This window comes from Thunnus thynnus, chromosome 2 (assembly GCF_963924715.1).
Source record: "Thunnus thynnus chromosome 2, fThuThy2.1, whole genome shotgun sequence".
In the NCBI taxonomy this organism is placed as follows: domain Eukaryota; kingdom Metazoa; phylum Chordata; class Actinopteri; order Scombriformes; family Scombridae; genus Thunnus; species Thunnus thynnus.
In genome coordinates, this window is record NC_089518.1 from 23,626,577 (window position 1) to 23,645,853 (window position 19,277).

General features: G+C 38.7%; 2 protein-coding genes across 3 annotated transcripts in view; both read left to right on the forward strand.

The window, feature by feature from the left end:
* Positions 1–6,783, forward strand: part of frmd3 (FERM domain containing 3) — a 56,599-nt gene extending 49,816 nt beyond the window's left edge. For both annotated transcript variants that reach the window (XM_067611938.1, XM_067611947.1), the window contains exons 14-15: positions 193–430; positions 1,103–6,783. In XM_067611938.1, coding sequence (XP_067468039.1) covers positions 193–430; positions 1,103–1,583 — 719 coding nt within the window. In that variant the 3' untranslated portion in view covers positions 1,584–6,783. The remainder of the gene's footprint in view (positions 1–192; positions 431–1,102) is intronic.
* Positions 6,784–6,857: 74 nt separating this feature from the next.
* Positions 6,858–16,388, forward strand: LOC137198230 (uncharacterized). Its single transcript, XM_067611924.1, has 15 exons — positions 6,858–7,189; positions 7,357–9,028; positions 9,211–9,373; positions 9,703–9,854; positions 10,512–10,555; positions 10,803–10,950; positions 11,428–11,588; positions 12,073–12,227; positions 12,735–12,818; positions 13,150–13,216; positions 13,441–13,563; positions 13,747–13,874; positions 14,071–14,187; positions 14,524–14,631; positions 16,035–16,388. Exons 2-15 carry the CDS (start codon positions 7,522–7,524, stop codon positions 16,129–16,131), a joined length of 3,054 nt encoding a protein of 1,017 aa, XP_067468025.1. The 5' UTR covers positions 6,858–7,189; positions 7,357–7,521; the 3' UTR covers positions 16,132–16,388.
* The last annotated feature ends 2,889 nt before the right edge of the window (positions 16,389–19,277 follow it).

Below are 19,277 nucleotides of genomic sequence, written 5' to 3' on the forward strand. Positions count from 1 at the left end.
TCTTCAGTCTAAATCTTACGATGATGCTGTTTTCATTCTTATTTTGCCTCCTCATAAGAAAGTAAGACATCTTTTTGAAAGTAGGTTCATCATCTCACATTAATAGGATTCAGTCTTTAAATCTGTTATGTGCAGTGTCAAATGTTACATGTGTGTCTCACTTGTTCGATCTTGTCTCATATCTCTCACAAGGTGTCGTGTCTGTGAAGGACTCGGTCCCCTTGTCTCCTCTCAAACCTTCAGCCGCTCCCGCAGACACAGAGCAACAAAGTACTGACGTAGGAAACCCCGCTCTGGGCAATGACCTGCAGCCTCCCCGTGTTTCCATGGAAACCTCAAATCTCCGACCTCAAACGCCCAAAGCTGAAGATGAAATGGAGGAAGATGACGAGGCCAGCGGCGCACTCACCATCTCTGAACTTGTCTACAGGTTTAAAGAATTTGATATATTTATCAGATTTTATACTTTTACTCAAGTATTGTTTACAAATGCAGAACTTTTACTTGTAGTGAAGAAGTTTTACATTGTTGTGATGCTATTTTTACTAAAGTTAATCCATCACTGCAACCCAGATGAGGTAAAAAGTGGGCATATCACAAATTATTGCCTTGAAATGTTACAAATTGATGATTAACAGTGTTACGAGTATTTAAAAGGTAAATCTAAATCCAAATACAATAATGCACAAAACTGTCCTGCTTTCTACAAAACACACCTGCTAGTACAATGTATCTGGCATGTCTCCTGTCTGGCAGCCTCTCCAAACACCTGTTTGCATCTTTTTGGTGCAAACCTCAGAACTGTTCTACTTCCCAGCATCTCACTTAGGCCCCCAGAAGCTGCCTTGCCATTTTTTTGATGAGGACATGTATTTGTGTAATTATCCTGTAAGAGTTGTAATCTTTTTTGCACTTCTGGCCATTACCTGCTCAGTGAACAGGTGTTTTGCTTTTTCTTTTTGCTATTATTACAGGAAAACAGCTGCTTTGACATCAGCCTTTGAGAATCTTCTTTCGTCTTTCTCCTTTTTTATCCCCTCTATTTATACTATAATAATATGTTTTCTCAAAATGTATTTGAATGTGTCCCTCTCCTTTTCAGCCCCTGTGCTAGCATGCTGCCCACCCCAGTGGACGACAGCCAGGGAGGCGTCGACTTGCTGTTCTCCTCCCCGGTCCAGAGCCCCGCCAGGCTGCTGAGGGAGCTCCACGCCGACCCCGACATCCAGGCCCAGCTAGAGGCCGAGAGGGAGCGTGACCGGGCCTACGAGCGCACCAGGCTGGCCGCTAGAAGTCACATGGGTGGAGTCCTGACCAGCAGCCTACGCCTGCTGTCGTCCAATGAGAGAGTCAACGCCTGCGTGCTAAGTGTGGCTCGCTTTGTTGCCGTGGTAATGGGCGTCCTGTTTGTCACTGTGCCCACATTGCTGCTATTGCTGGAGTCAGACATCGATGTGTCATTCCTCCACGAGATCCGCCAGACGCCGGAGTTTGAGCAGTTTCACTACGAGTATTACTGCCCTCTCCGCCGTTGGATCCTGTGTAAGATCAGCATGGCCATGGAGAACCTCTGGTCAGACTGAAGAGGAGAGGACGAGAGGGAAAAGATGGAAAAATAGGGAGCGAGGAGTCACTGCGGGGAAAAAAAAAGATGCCCAAAAGTCTGTCTTAACATGTAATTTAATCTTATAGTCAGTCTTAAATGTGTCTCTTGAGACAAAAGAGCAAATCTGCCAATCAGATGAAATAATTTCACTTGCTTCACTTGATGATGAGCAGGTGCAAAGCATCACTAATGAGGTAAAGGATGGAGGCCACAGCTGGAAAGGGCTTAAAAAGATGTAGAAAGATATTTTATTAAAAAGGGGCCTCAGATGGATACATGGGTGATGGATTCCCAGAACGAGGACGCCTCTTTGTACAACATTATTTCTGGCTGAATTACACTGAAGCAAGTAAAACTGTTTCACCTCTTTAGCAGCAAAATCTACCATCTCGAAGAAAGGAGAGAGCTCTTAATCATAGGATCCAATCACTTGTTAAGACGGACACTTTTGGCAGTGATAAACTGAAAAGAAAGAGGACATGAAATACTGTAAGTGTTGGTGGAAGAACTCATGGAAGGGAGAGATTCATAAAAAGGAAAAATGAGGGAGTTCATGGACAGAAAAGAGTCAAAAAAAAAAAGTTTTGAAGAAGGTTTCGTTTTACTAGAAATTTGGTCTGTTCACTCCTGATGCTGATAGCTGATGCAATGACTCTTTGGTAAATATCACAAACCATTCTGATTGGTTCTCTTCTTCAGAATGGAGCGCCTGATTGGTCACAGAGCCTGTCAGTCATGACGGAGTGAGCGGAAACAGCAAGAGAGATGATTGATTTGTCACTGAACGCAACAATAGCCACAGGCAGAGGTACATTATATATATTTAACAAACAAAAAGAGAAATATTGATAATTACTACCAATCTTAAATAAGTTGTTTTTAAAGTTTTGTACATTTTTATGTGATCCAGATCTTTCAGGAATTTTTCAGTCAGAGGATCTACTTTGAGCTTATTTTGAAATTAAGAGTTTACAAAAGATTACCAAAAAAAAAAGCAAATTTATTGAAGTTTATCGGGGTGATGGGTGTTGAGAAATTTAAGCTATTTTTTGAGACTACTGTCAGCGTTTGTTGACGTGGTAGCATCCTGGGTTTTTCCTACAGAGGCTATAGCACAAATCTTTTACACAGACCACAGATATCAACTGTTTCAGATTATGTGATGTCATTTTGGAAACAGGAGGGCGGCATGAGAGGATTACCAGTCTGTTTGTGATGATAAAACATTCTTGTGTTTTGTTGAACTACTAAATGTCTTCTGAGATAAATGTTGGGTCACTAATTAAGGCTACAAGTGCATCTTTTGGTATGTTTTAAGAGAGTTTGAACAGAAAACGTATAAAGAAATGATGGGTTACTAATAGAAAAAGTTACCGTATGGAATAATATCGTCATGTTAGGATTCTTAAACCAGGATTTGGGACCTGAGAAGGTCACATGTTAGTTGGTGGGTTGATGGTTGGTTTTGGGGGAGCTGTGTCACAATAGAGTTGAATGTTTCAGTGGAAATTGAAGTGATAGAGTGGTATACTGGTACATGACACATGTAGAGTCAAGTGATGCGTTTCATTGTCTAAATCTCTCATACAGATCGTAAAGAGTTTGAGGTTGATCTGATTAAACGAACATGTAGGAGTTGCAGTTTCAGTTATTTAACTTAAAGAGGCGTTTAAACTAAATTAGAAATGATTTGTAGCCATTTCTAAGACTATTAAAACATCGAGTCGAGCATCTTGTCTTTATCGTTTAAATGACTGCAACTGTGTGCATCCGTAAACAGCAAACATGATGGTATTTTCTCATTTTACTATATCAGTGACCAACAGTACAAGCAGTTATAGGCTGTGTTCATGGACATTCACTGCTGATATGGCTGGGCTTCCCAAAAGTGTTTTAATACACAGGTAGATATTGCAGGTTGTCTGTCCTGGAAGAGGGATCCCTCCTCTGTTGCTCTTCCTGAAGTTACTTCCATTTTTTCCCTCATTAAAGGTTTTTGTTTTAGGAAGTTTTTTCCTTATTCAAATCGGGGATCTGAAGATAGAGGATGTTGTCTTGGTGTACAGATTGTAAAGCTCGCTGAGGCAAATTTGTGATTTGTGATATTGGGCTATACAAATAAAATTGACATGACTAGGTTAAGATTTTAACTGTTAGTTTATTGTTCAGTTGTATGGTCGTCGTCATAAAATTGAGCGAACACAGAATCACTTTTGGGAACGTACAGCCGTCATTAGATGGTTGTTCAGCACACAGATAGTGCCTGCCAGCCAGAGTATAAGGAGAGAAATACACAGAGAGAAATGACTTCAGATCAAATGAAAAAAAAAAAAAAAGTTGTTCAAAATGTAGTTTGATTTGGATCAACTTCTCAGGAAAGGGCATTAGCAGCTTATGTTCAAAATAATATCAAAGCTTACGTTCAAAATATGTCTCTCAAATATGAAAAGGAAAAAAAAAACTGCATCTAATCACTGCATACACCATATAGTTTATCCATAAAGTTCATACATGTCTTTCTATTATGAATATCCAAACACTGTATGTATTTATACCAAGTGTGTAGTCAGATATAAACATGGCTGCAGACTGTTTGTGTTGCCTCATTCCACTCCTCTACATATGCATCCATGTCATTGAAATAAAATTATTACTTCAACCAGATTTACTGCTGAGAGCAAATAATCGCAGTTTGGCCATCATATACTGGAGACTAAACTCTTTTTTTTAAAGCTCTTATACAGTAATCACTCTCCATACTTAATTTTCACTAACCGCTCTTTGTACAGTAGGCTGGCTGCTACAGAGGCCTCTGCAACGCATATAATCATCAAAAGCCCTTTCATTATATTCAATCAGATGTTGCTGCCTCATATTATTAATACACGTATATTATCATCAGCTGTGTTGTCACGTAACTCTGTAGACTTTATGCATTAACAAGCTTTATGCATATAGAAAATATGCAGTTAACAACAGGAACATGCTTATTTGGGACAAAGCATTTATTTTCCTACTACAGTACATGCACTGAGTTTCGATGCTGAAACCAAGCGAAGGGCCAAACCACTATGACGACGACGTTTTGCATTTAACATCACAGACTCTGAGATGAAAACAGCTTCACTGTAGTTCATGGGTGAACCTGATCTGTATGCACTGCTAAATGATCACCATCATCCTGTGACATTTTTGAACAAATATAAGGGGATATCATCTGACATGAACTATCATCCTGTCTTCACGTTTAGCTGTTGCTCCTCCAGTATGCACATGCACCAAAATGCTCGAGCGATTCACTGTAGAGTTTAAGTAAAAAAAACAAAGGCTCTGTATAGGCTTCATGTACAAAGCTGTACAGACATAGTTCGTCCCTGGCTTTCGGCCTTTATTTGTGTGCTTCATCCTCCTCTAACTAACATGGGGAATCTCTCACTTGGCTCCTTTTGCTGACCTCTTAATGCAAACCGCATGCCCTCATCTGTAAATACTGTTTATAGTTGTGGCAAAAAAAAAAACAAACAAAAAAAAAACTATCTTGGTAAAGATTTCCTTTCTTTCTTCCCTCTGTGTGTCTTGTCTGTGTAAAGCGATCTAGGTATAGGCTTGGCTGTCTTGACCATCTTATGAATGCATGTTCTCTGTGTTTTTACCAAGAAGAGGAAAGAAAAAAAGATTGGAGTTCGAGACATTGAAGGCTATTCTCTCTGTGAGGTTTTGTGACCACATTTAAAAACCAAAGCACATGATATTCTGTGCTTTGGGTCTAATTTGAATCATGACCAATCTGATTTGACCTGATTAAACACATGTGGTTAGCCCATTGAAAATTCTGTTTAGCACAGTTGATCCAAAAACAAGTTAAATTATGTCTCAGAGGAAAAGGGAACGCTTTTTGATCGCAGCTTGGAAAAGATAATTTTACTACAAAGAGAAATTCTGAAATATTTGACTAATTAGCTTCATCGTGCTTTTGCTGTGTGTGAATCATTAAAATAAAGCCAGATGCTAAATGCTAGCACTAACACCTGACCTCATTGCTAACGGAGCATGCTAACATGTTAGCTACTGTATATCATAGGCGGGGTTGGGGGTTCATTCACTTTCAGTGCAAACAAATCAAAAACTGCTAATTAAATCTGAATTATTAACTGAATCAGTTGAATTCAGAGACATTAACAGTTTAACAGTTTGTAATTAGCTGGTTAAAAAAACACTAGAGTGAATGGAAATAAGCTCAACTCATTGCAAACAACTAAAGGCCTTTTCTGTTAATAGATCAACAGATCTAACAGATCTTTGGCCCCATGACACTGTAGCATTATATTAGTTTGTAGCTCATTAATTAGTTTAGCAGCCTTTATGAGTTTAAAAGGGAATTAACCCCTTTGAGATTTAGCTCTTGTTTTGAGCTACTGGACTTGAGTTATTGTGTTTTACAAACAGCATATACAGTCGGACCGAGAGTACAATTTTTGTTGCCTGTACATACATAAAACTGTGATTCTGAAAAAATCACACACCAGTTGATGTCACATCTGAGGTATAACTTAATACAACTTCAGACGTTTCTGACATGAGTCAAGTATTTACAAACCTTAAATGTAATTACCTGCCTTTAATTATCAGTAAAAATTTAACGTAACAAATATCCTTTGCAGACAACCAACACCTGGAATTGAATACTGATTAAAAACACAAATACTGCTTTTACTTAATTTATTTAAGATTTTAAATATTTGAACTCAGGTCTACTGTATGCAAAACTGTTGGACATCACATGGTACAAGAGGAAAATGTTTAATATATTATTTCAGTGTTGTGTGGGCATGTACAGTAGCAGATTCTCTTGCACGGTCACTTTGTTGTTTTGATTGTTAGTCAAACTGATTGTTCTGTTGTTTTCTCGGTTAGTCAAACTGTTTTGTTGTCATTCAGTCTCTTTTAATAAGCAACTCTGGGAGATTAAATTTAAAAAGAATCCGAAAAAAAAGAACAACGAAAAAGAAAATAATTAATGATCCCCTCCCTTCTGGGACAACCAAGCCTTATAAACTTTGTGAAGTGAAAATTTTGAATGTTTGTATGTTATTTAAAAATAAAATATGGATTGTTTTATATGTTAATACTGCCACAATAAAGCTCCCTAATGAATATATATATTGAAATATGGTGAATATTGTGTGGATTATTTTTATATGACATTATATAACTGTTTTTATACAAGTTACTGTAAAGATTTAAGGGAAGTTAAATCCAAAAATCCCATTTCCTAAATAATCATTACCAGTTCCCAACATTTACTCAAAGCTTTGTCTCCATCATGTGATGTGAAAGTAATACTGCACTTTGTGTTGCCGTCTCTATGGTGATGTTTGTGTGAGCGACACAGTAACAAAGATTCGGTACGGGTAGTGTTCAAAACTTGTGTGGACTACAGTAGAGAGATTCTATTTTCTACTAAATGAGAGAATATGTGCAGTTTTAGTCTGAAACAAATTCATCTAAACACCTCAAGCAGACTTTTCCGTACCTACTAAATAGGACTGCACAGAAATAAATGGAAGAGATGAAATCTGCATGGTAAGAGTGACTTGTGATTTTCTAAGCTGCATCAAACTATAGATGTTGTTTCATGGGACTCAGACAAAATCTAAACCATAAGATACAGTATGATTGTATTATGTAAAAGTATTTTTTGTTTTGTGCATCAAAGATAAATAGTTGTTCTGCATCTTCTGTTTTAACAGGACAACACATTTTCTATCACAACAATTTATCTCAGAGCAACAGAAAGATGCACAAAGTCTAACTGAAGTGGTGAGGAGAAAGAAAACAGTTAGTGTGGCTAACAACAGCATAACGCTTCATTATTTCTGAAAGGAAACCTAAGCCGGCCAGATAGCACAAACACAATGGATGATTTTGAAAAACATCAACCACAGATGACTGTTCAAGTAGCAAATCCAACTGTGGAGACACATCCAACTGTTGAAGCAAAAAGTGCTGTGTCAGAGCTCCTGGAGGACTCTGGGAATTGTAGGCAGAGCAACAACCTTCATGTTCTCAGCGACTCTCTGTTCAGTGAGCAGCAGAAGCTGAGGCACGTGTTGGACTGGGCTCACAGTTTCCTCAGCAGTGGATCAGAGGTTCACCACGAATTTTGCAGAGCTGACAGTTTGATTTTGGCCAATGAAAATCAGAGGGAAACAGAGAGAGGATCACCAGTATATAAGCATTCATCTGCAGCTAAATACCGTCATCAAGTCACCTGTACTGCAGGTAGTAATGAGGTGTTTGAAGGAAGGCAGAGGATGGAGAAAGTTTGGCAACTTGAACCATCACATTACAAAAAAAGTGAACTGAATAATCACCTCTGTAGATATAAACATCCTTTTCCAGATGATCCCTGCATCCCGATCTCCTTCACCCCAGGGAGAGATGAGGTAACTTGGCTTGAGAAGAGAGAAACTACTGAAACTAAGAAAAATATGGAGCTGCACGATGCCACCCATAAACAAACGCCTAGCCAAGACAACAACTGCAGAACAAGCAATCTATCCATATCTAATCAAAGGCAGAGAAACACAAATCTAACGCTTGCATCATCGGATGGTGCAACATGTTTGATTGAAAGATCCACATCTTCCTTGAGCAAGGGCATTCACAGAAGCAAAGATCAAAGAGATATGATTTATAAAACAGCTGAGGCTCAGTCAGAAAAAGAAGTATCAGGAGATCAGATGGAGCTGAAGAGAGCAAACATTGAGAGGAAGTTGGGACCAAAGGTTAGGGAGGGTCAGATGAATAATGAACAAGAGTCAAGCTCAGGTTTTAGGATGGATGCAAAAGATAACAAAAGCCACAGTGAGTCTGAGCAGACACCCAAACAAATGGAAAAGACTGCCAACCCCAATTTTAGCTGTCATTTGAAAATACCGGCTAATCTGAGTATCTATGAGCAGTATCAGCTTTGTATGGATCACTTCAGAATGAGAGAAAGCCAACAAGAGACACCTCGCTTTGAATTTGATTCTTTCGACACAAGCGCAGAGATGAAAAAGCACCTCAGTAAAGTAAGTAGCAGAGATGTTACAGCTGTAGACCTCACAAAAACATCTTCAGCTATTATTAATGAAAACCAGGACAGAACCACACACAATAGAAATGGGTCAACACTTGCCGAACAAGGACATTTGAAAACAACTGTGAAGGAAACACCAGCAGCCATTTGTGCTGAGAGCAAAGAGAAGACTATCACCAGCGCCACACATTTGGACCTTGATAGTAACAAACATGGTGATTTTATAAAGAGAGCTGCAAATTCAAATGATAAGCATATTAAAACACAAACGGAGCACCTGTGGACTGCACCTGGTGATAATGTTTCTCCTGCGGAGGAGAGTGTTGCCGCTAACTCAGGTATGAAATATCTTTTTGAAGGCAAAGTATAAAGTTAAATGTTGCAGCAGTGCAAAGAAATGTGTCAAACACAGAATATTGTGGAGGGAAATGTTTTAGTTTAGTTAGTTTAATGAGTGAAATGTGTTGTGTATCACAAGGATGATGATTTGTGTGTGTTCATGTGATCTGTCCGTGGTCAGTTTTGCTGCCAAAGAAGGTCGGACACCATCCTGGCGTGGATCGTCATCAGATGGGTGTCAAAGGTCAGAAGAAGAGAAATGGAGGTCAAGGTCCCTCCTGGAGGCTCTGTGGAAAGTCAAGCGTGTCCTTGTCTTCTCTAACAAATGGAGGCATATTGTCAAGGTAACAGAACATGAACATGATTTATTGATTTTTACAACAACAAACTAGTGATATTTTTCGGGATTCTCCTCATCTACGCTCACTCATTCAACGATGCTCAGCCTTATGGTTTTGAGTATTGCTCAAACATGAATATCAATAATTTGAAAAAATAAGTTATTATGGTTACTAGTGCTAGTACACACAACTTTAATCTACCCTGCTTTCAAAATATTTAAAAATGAACATCAGATTATTTTTCCAAAGGCATGATTTATAATTTCTGATGAAATGTTTCTATGATGTTCTGTATTGTACCAGTGTGTCAAACTGAATCTCATCCTCTGCAGATCTCAGTCAGCAGGAATAATCAAACTCACAAAGAAACTAAATGCACAAATACACACAAAGAGACACACACCAGAGTTCAAACTGAAACACACATCAACCTCTAGAGATGGAGAAACACCTGACGACCCCAGACCAACATCTCAAGCCGCAGGTGAGCATCAAACACCAAAATTATATTAACTGAATATCACCGACAAACAAACGTAATTCCTTTAAAATATATGAAAAAATAAATGACCAAAGTCATCACTAAGGCATATGACTGGCTAAATTTTAATGAGGATTCACTTGTGGTGCCACATAACAGAGATCTACTTCTGTTCCTTTGGGAAATTTGTTTGTTTGAAATTGATTACACACTTTATCAGGCATCAATCCAGCAGCAAGTCATAAGATAAAATGGATTTTCATTAGAGTTTGTGTTCATGAACTTGTTCTAATCATGTTGTAGGTACAAAAACAGTCACATTGAGAGGACACAGCTCCTATATGGGGACAAAGATCTGGTCCTCACAAGGTTAAATAATTATCTTAAGTTTAAGACTTTTCAGTTAATTTCTGAATTAAACTAGAATTAGACACAGAGCTGCCATTCAGCATGTAGTGATTTATACATGTAAAGTCACAAGTTTTAAAATGTGTGTTGTGTAATGAGAAGATGTGGGCGAGAGGCTATTAAACTAAACTGATTATGTGATAAGTAAAGTCTCACTTAAGACTTTTGTTACATTCAATTGTCTTTAGTCTTTTGGTTTTTAAAAAGCTCCTGAGAAGAACTTTTAATATGAGTCTTTGTTTGCTTTTACAGGTACAACAGAGCACATTGATGTGGACACTGACTACAAATACAGTGTAAGAAATCTGTATTTCTGCATCAAAATGCATTTTAGAGCATAAAAACCTTCAAATGCCACTAACTGTATTTCATTTTGAAAGACTCACTTTCTGCAGGACAAAACATGTCATTAATGTTGATATTTTCACAGTTTTGGATGTAATTCAAGTACTTTTGCTGTCTATCAAATATCTTTGTCATTTTTGTGGGTTGGTAACATGTTGTTGGTACATGTGTTTGTGTTGTGGTCGTTACACCTGTCAGCCAGCAGGTGTCCCTGAGTGCGACCGCTGGCTGTGTCTGCCTGATGAGGTGTGGCTGTCCATCCTGTCTGTGCTGCCTCACAGTGATCTGTGCAGAGTGCTGCAGGTCTGCCGGCGCCTGAACACGGTGGCTGCTGACCACTCACTCTGTACGTCTTTTTACTGCACCGGGCTTTCAAATCTCACTTTCAGAAAGGGACATGTTAAGTTTATAGTTGGTGTTTAGGTCAAGTAAATGTTCATTTGAAGCCTTTTACTATTTGGTCGTTAAGCTTTAAACTTTGGAGTTCATGACCTGAGTAGGAGGGATGTCCTAAATATTTCCAAGTGTGTGTGTGTGTGTGTGTGTGTGTGTGTGTCACAGCCACATGGTGTGTTCCCATGATGTAAGTACTTCCAGTGCAGTGGTGTACTGTACCACTCCCTGGACAAACATACAGTAAGATAACTCAGAGCTGCACCATCACATGCTCTCATAGCGGTAAACACACACACACACAAACACACGCAAACACACACACGCACACGCACTGTAGGTCACAGCCAAGGCACTGAAACACCAAAACAGGTACATGCACTGACAACAACATTTATGTTTTGCTCCCTCTCTTCGTCTCTTCTTGAAGGGGAAAAACTGAGGATTGAAAACTCCACCTTGTCAGACCGGTGGTTGTTGTGTGTGGGCCGACGTCGTCCTCGCAGTCTGTGTCTGTACAGCTGCGGCGGCCTGTCTGCCACCTCCAGTGGGCTGGAGACGTTTTTCTCTCTGTGTAGAAACTCTCTGGAGGTAAAACAGCCAAGCAGAACACAGCAAGTCAAGTCAACAGATTACTTTTAAGATCTTTTTATCATGGATTTTTTTAAATGATCACTGAGAGCAGGATGTTATTGTTTGGTATGAAGGAGATCAGACGGCAGCTAAAAAAAAACCTGTATAGGATTTGGCCCTGATGCATTTTCTATTGACACTGTACATTTATTGATCCCACATCCTGAATCCATCCACCTGGTGTCAGAGTCAACAAAATATATATAAGTACAGTCGTATAAAGTTACTGCAACACACTCAGGTTCCTCAGCTACAGCCACATAATATTATGTTGAAAATTATGTTAGTAGTAGTAAGCACATTACATTCTGTGCATCCAATTTTTTAGAAAAGTAAATTTCAGTCACAGTTTGACTGTTATGCATCAATACACAATGTGCTTTATAGACTTTCTGGCTGAGTAGACTGTCTTTATATCTGTCTTGTCATTTGTCAACGACAGGAACTCAAGGTCATCAGTTGTTGTGGTCCTGGTCTCCACGGTGACCTGATGCTGCCTCTGATTGGTCAGCTGTGTGATCATGTGACCAGTGTGGACATGAGCTGGAGTGGAGCGACAGACACGGGGCTGAAAGCTCTGAGTGACGGCCGTGCAGGGTCAGTTTCACGCACACGTAAACACACACACACACACATGCAGAAAGTGTACAAGCGTCACCATGAAAAGTTGTCGTTGAACTGTGAATATTGACTGAACATATTGAAGAGAGAATTTAATTTGTTGACAGTTTGCCCATGTTGTCATAAACATGTATCCTAAAGAAAGATGATACAGAGGTTTACTCAGTATTTATGGTAACCATGATTCAGTTTTATACATAAATCAGTGTCTTTAAAAACTCAAAAGCTGCACCAGACATCAAAAAACTGTCCATCACTTACAGGTTTAAATTTTAACCTGCTAGGTTAAAATTTAAATCTGCTTATGGTGCATTTGAGAATTGTTATAAGGTTTTGCTGAGACACATACAGTCTGTGTTACATTCTCCCCCCACAACCCTACACAGGATAAGCGGAATAGAAAATGGATAAATGATGGACGTATGATGACTAAACTGTATGAATGGCTTTACAGTTTTCATCTTCATTTATTCTTCTTCAAAGGTTGAGACTGAAAGCTGTTGTCTTGAACGGCTGTCATGTCAGCGATGACCCACTAATGAAACTCGTAATGAGACATAAAGAAAGGTCAGTTTGCTGTTGTGTGTGTGTGTTAGTGGGTGAGCTTGTACTGTGTGCGCATGTCGGACCACATCACTCAAAACATGCGCACAGATGTGTGGCTGTGTGTGTGCTCCTGTCTCTTAAAAGAAGTGACTGACTCAGCCAATTAACCCTCTACTGCAACATCAGTTTTGGTTGTCAGGTGTGTATCATCTGGCTAAAAAATATGTCTTTAATCTGATTTCCGTCTGTTCTAAATGTGTCTTTACTGCCATTTTAGTGGATGATCCGTCCAGATATAACCAGGATGTGCTCAGATGTCTGTTTGATTCATGTTGTTGTGCTTCCGCATTAGTCTGTGCAGGTTGGAGGTGTTTGGCTGTCAGTTCCTTACTCCATCCTGTCTACAGACAATATATGAGGTATTTTGAAAAGTAATAATAACATAATTGATCTTATTTTAAAGTGTAAAAAAAATTGCATATTGTGCTGTTGTTTAGCACAACACACCATGTCTAAAATATGTCTCAAACATGCTTAAGCACTTGAAAAAATGACTCTTTCTACTTTTGCATCATGTCTTCATATGTTTGTGTGAACCAATACATTTTTCCCTGCATGTACAGTTTCGGTGTCTGTGTTTTAGATGTGTCCTGGCCTCCAGCATCTTAACATCGGCCAGGTGCCAAAAGTCAACACACACAGTCTCACAGTGATGGCATCACAACTCAAATGTCTAATTTCCCTAAATCTCACTGGACTACAGGCAGTGAGTTTGAGATTTAACTCAGAATTTAAGAAATGTTAAATGCATCTTCAAAAACATAAAAAGATTAAAGATAAAAAGATTTTATCTCAGATTTTTACAGTAAGGAGCCTTACCTTTAGATTGACACCTCTGAATTTTTCGAAGTCATAAACTCTCTGTTTTGTGTTTTTTTCACTGTTACAGGTCACTAATGTCAAAGTGGAAACTTTGCTCCAGAGCTGTATCAACCTTCAGAGTCTGACCCTCAGTTCCTGTTCTGGAGTAACTGACGTGACACTGCACAGCATCAGCAAATACACACCTTGTATCAGGTTCAGACACACACGCACACACACACGCCCTGACCTTAACCTAGTGTCGTCTAAAATAAATATAAACTTTCTGCTGAAAGCAAAAGAAATGTTTGTGTGGTTTGTACCAGTACGTGAATAATGCAATCTTGAATGCTTACAGCTATAGTGTGTGTGTGTGTGTGTGTGTGTGTGTGTGTGTGTGTGTGTTTATCAGATCCCTGGATGTGAGTGGCTGTAAGGCAGTAACAGATGCAGGCATTCAGTCTCTGGCTCTGGGATGTAGAAGACTTCAGCAACTGGACGTCAGCTCCACTGACACAGGAAACAGAGGGTAGGAAACATGTCACACAACAAACGTAGCTGTTTATGTCTTCGTGTTTGTCAGAATGTGTGTGTGTGTGTGTGTGTGCAGGAGTCAATGCTATGAATATGAGAGGTGATATGATACAATTCGATACAATACAAATGATACTATAGAGCATGAGCACCAGTGGTTCCTGTCTACTGCGGTAAGTGATGTGAACTTTGACCTCTTAAGCTGTGCGCATGTTTGTAGTGTTTCTGCGTCTCCAGATCTCAGCAATTAAACTGTTGAGTAAATTGTTATATGGATGTACAGGTACAATGATATTCAGACATTATGTGAGCGTGTTTATGTGTGATACAGGGTAACTCTGTTGGCTAATTATTGCGGCGGACACCTCCATACAGTCAAACTCAGTTTCTGCCACATCAGCTCAGAGAACATACTGAAGCTCTGTAGACGCTGCAAGAGGTAAACACACACACACACACACACACACACACACACAAATACATTTTAATCTATCCAGAAAACACAGACTATCAGTGTTTGTCTTCAATAATGTCACAGAAGAGAGTCAACAGTCTCTGAAAACACCGAGACATTTTAAAGCGTTTATGAAGGTGCAGCTTAAGGTGTACTTTCAGCTCTGTGACGCGCTTTACTGCATCATTGTTTACTCTCCACACAGTTCAACAGAAACACAACTGAAAGAATGAAAACCCATGGACATAACATTAACATGTAGGTTCGCAATATTATCCATGACAGTCCTGTGTTTCTGTGTCATTAAAATTGAGGATATTTAAGGCAAAAATTCAAATGTGAATACAGAATGGCAAAAATTACTTTAAACACAGCAATGCAGAGGAGCACTTCAGCTGATATTATTACAGATAGCCAAAACATACTGTATACACAGGGCTGTATGAATATACAGGAAGGTGATATATTAAAGGAAAAAAAGCTGATGTGGGTGGTCTCTTCCAAGATCATGATGCCTTCATTCACTGTGCACGTCAGAGGTCACTAAGTGGTTTTAAAGTGATTAAAGGATGATATGTTATGGCTCCTGTAGATCTCTGGAGGTTCAGGGTGTCCCAACACCTTACTGAGACACATGATGTTGTTTTTTTTTCCTTCAATCTGTCGTACATGTTGAGAACAGTAACTGGCACAAAACTATGTAGGGCTTTTATCTAGTATTTATTATTATTTATGTATTTTATTACACCCAGATACAGCTCTTGGTTTGTGACTTTATAGAAAAACAATAGGTACTCACGGCGCCTCATCACAGACTAAATACATTATTTATATGAGCTGTGAGAAGGTCAACAAGAGTGGTACCCTTCATAATTGTTTAATTTAAGCAGCTTTTTGAAGTCTCAAAAGGTAAAACCCTCCAGTGTTTCATGACCAAAAAGTTCAGATTCGAGGATTGCCTTAAAAATAAACTTGTTAATCACCTCACGGCTCCTCAGATTTTATCACATTTACCACATAAATCTGAGGTTGGAAACTACTGACTGAGAGGATGTTGAAATCAATTACCAAACATGTAACAAGAAGGTTCACCTCATCATCACTGTGATGATAAAACTAAAATATGTCAGCTCTGAATACAACGACCAACTGTTTGATGTGATTCATTGAAAAACAGAAACAGGTCAGCTGCTAGTGGTGTAACTATGGGAACGATGTGTCAGGACGAAAAACAGAGCTGAACTTTATCCAAAATGTAGCACTCAACATCAAAACCAAATATGTGAAAATTTTATTGTGGTGGCTTTATTGGGTGGCTGTTTGCTGTTAGTGCACAATGTTAATGACAAATATTTATTGTTTCCATGTTTCCTTCTTTCTGTCTTTAGGCTGAAGGTGCTCCATCTATATGGATGTGCCCAACTCCCCACTGAGCAAGAGATCAGAGACGTTAATACTACTGTTCAAGTGTATCCTCTGCCCTGACTCACACACACACACACAGATCTGCACGCAGCTGGATAGACAAACACAACATATTGAAGATAAATATTTAAACGATTAACAGTAAATACTCATCTTATAAGTACTGGATTCATACATGTCTATCAACATCTTAAAAACAAACTAAAAAAGAAAATGGTTAAATTTCTACTTTCATCATATTTATTCTTTTCATTTATACATTTATTCCTGTGATATTAATGGTCTACATGAGGATTATAACTTATGTTCAGGTATGAATAAAATATTTTTCTATACATGTTTGTCTGTGTTTCCATACATGGCCCTTTGAGTATTGGATGAACCCACCGACTATGGAAAATATAAACTCAATGGCAAACAAAGAGAAAAAGTATGAAAACTGTTTTTAATATTGAAGATTAACTTTTCAACCTGATTAAGGGGAAACAGAAGGTTATTTTATCTACTTGATCTGCAGATACTGGCCACACTTTTATCTTTGCTCTTTTTGGCTTGCCTGGAGGGTTTCTTCCATTTCTGATGCCGGACGTGGCTTCAACAACATTTGCAACACCATCTTAGCAGGGTTGTAAAAAAAAAAGTATCCATTTTGGGACTGTCCACGTGTGATTATCAAAAAAGGAAAGAGATGGAGAAGGAGGGAGGATATAAAAGTGAGTTAGCAGGAGGGTTGAAACCATCCTGGGGCTGCCGTCTTTTCTCTTTCAGTAATGGTATTTTTTTCGGATTTTTTTCGGAGGGAAATGTAGTGATAAATTTTCTATTTGACAATGATTTACAGTCAAACTCCAATAGGCTGCAGCAGTTGTAGCACTTCTGTTGTTCTTTATCCGTAACTTTATTGACTCAATCAGTTGTTTACTGAAGGATTGCCCCATTTTTGAAGCCACATAATTAAAAACATTAGAAGCATGGCATCAACAAGGGGCATGAGTGAGGAAGAACAAAGCCACCTGAGATCACTTTTTCACACCTACGATGTGGATAATTCGGGGCGAATTGAAAAAAATGAGTTCATTACCATTTGTCAGGAGCTCCGTGTCGAGACCCAAGAAGCAGACAGCATTTTCAGCCGCCTAGACATCGACAAAGACGGCACAGTGACCTTAGAGGAGTTCATCAGTGGCTTCAAAGAACGACACCAAGAGGAAGAAGATGACAGTGAACCAGGGGACGAAAATTCCTCAAGAAGTGAGAAGAAGTTTCCAAACAACAAGGAAAAGGTCATTTCCAGGTCAGATATCTGAGTCATATGTTCTTTTTTAAAACATCTGTTTGAGTATATTGTATGGTACATTACACTGTGCACAATAAAACCTTTATATGCGATGTGAAACTTTTTATTGTTTTGGCCTGCAGGGTGGGAATTTCTTTTATGGTAGACTGGAAATTGTGGAGATTTTGGACTTGAGACGTAAAATGAAATAAGATACAAAAGGAAAACTTCCAATAAATAACAGAGTGTACTGAAAAAAGCTTTACTTGGATCTGACAATAACTGCAGTCTTGTGGACAATAATATAGTGGCGAGACATCTCAGAATTTGGACCTTGATGTCCAACTAAGCTCAGAGGAAATCTTTGGTCACTATATGTTTGACTGTAAAAAAAAAAAAAAAAAAAATGTGAATTTTACTTTAAAGTGGGTGAAACTGACAAAAACAAAACAAAAATGGTTTTCTACCTTTAATGGAAAGTCTTTACTCAGACATTATGCAAAATAATTGACTGAAATCAGTAGATTAACCTAATTGTCACAGTGAACAAAAGCCTCACTGAGTTTCCCTTTTTAATGAAAACAGACATAATGTTCTAATAACAATAACAACTGTCATGGAAATGGCATGAAAATGATTGGTTTTCATAGAAGTTAACTACAATGATATTATTTTGAGTTGCATTACTTTTGGCTGGACTTCAAACTGGCAAAAGATGGTAATGTCCACAGGTTCACTGTGTGGCAATTAGTTAATGGTCATTTGATTAACTGATGAATGTAAACTTAAAAGGAAACTGTCTTAAGGTGACATCTGTACTGTTATCTAATATATATCAGTAGATATTGTAATTACATGATGTATCTTCTTACAAAAATTCTAATTTAACCAACTTATAAACAAACTTGGTTGGTGACCAAAGGGGGCTGAACAGGGACCACACTCATTTTTGCCCGGAGACTCTTAGCAGGTTGATCCAGTTCTGACGTTTCACTTTGTAATTCAGTGGAGCTACATGGTGCTAACAGGGAGCGGTGGGCGAGGTTTGATCAAGTTCAGGATCTTCCTTTTACTGCAAATGCAAGTAATTGATGCCTCAGTGTTACAGGAAAATAATTCACCTTTAATGCACTTTGTGGGAAAACAGTAAAAAAAAAACATGATCCTGATCTAAAAGTTTAAAATGGCATCCATATTGTAACATGTTTTATTTGTTTTTGTTTATTTGTTTGCACTTGTTTTGTGTCAGATGTGCATTAATTCAGTGGTTCTCAATCTTCGTGGTGTCAAGGACTCCCGAATTGATACACATCAGGCGGATCCCCATTTGATAAGATTTAGTGATTCCATAACTGTCTATACTGTAGATTGGCAGATTAACAGTGAAGAGTCATTCTTATATATCCTCTCACTGGGCTGATTTCTAGTCAATGAAGTAACAAGCAACTTAAAATATTCCCCATTTTTCTGGGGAGCCCCTGGAACTCCGTCAAGGACCCCTGAGGGTCCTCTGACCCCGGGTTGAGACGTCACCCTTTGAGACAATAAATGAGTGAAAGGAGGGCTGAATCGATGACAACTGGACTTGGTTGTAGATACTCTCATCCAAGGGTTGATTCAGCCCTCCTTAGACAACCATGACCTGGATGAATGAGAATCTTCACAGACAATAAGTGAGTCATTAAAACAAGAATTAATGTTGTTTTATTGATTTATGGTGGGAAAGTTCAGTGGTTTTCCTAGAGGTGAGGGAGAGTCCAGTAGCCTACATTTTGTGTCAATGTATGTGTTTGTGTTTGTGTGTAATGCAGGTATTTCATGTCTGTTTATATAGTGTTTTATTCAGGAGTGTACAGGCTGATAATCTCTGGTTCTTTGGTTTATAAAGTTTATTCAATCCATCACAGGCTATGAAACTTTCCCACAATGA

Coding starts and splice junctions, on each gene's coding strand:
- LOC137198230 (XM_067611924.1), top strand. CDS start 7,522: ATGGATGATTTTGAAAAACATCAACCACAGATGACTGTTCAAGTAGCA. Junction 9,374..9,702: donor AATGGAGGCATATTGTCAAG/GTAACAGAACAT, acceptor CATCCTCTGCAG/ATCTCAGTCAGCAGGAATAA. Junction 10,556..10,802: donor ACACTGACTACAAATACAGT/GTAAGAAATCTG, acceptor TACACCTGTCAG/CCAGCAGGTGTCCCTGAGTG.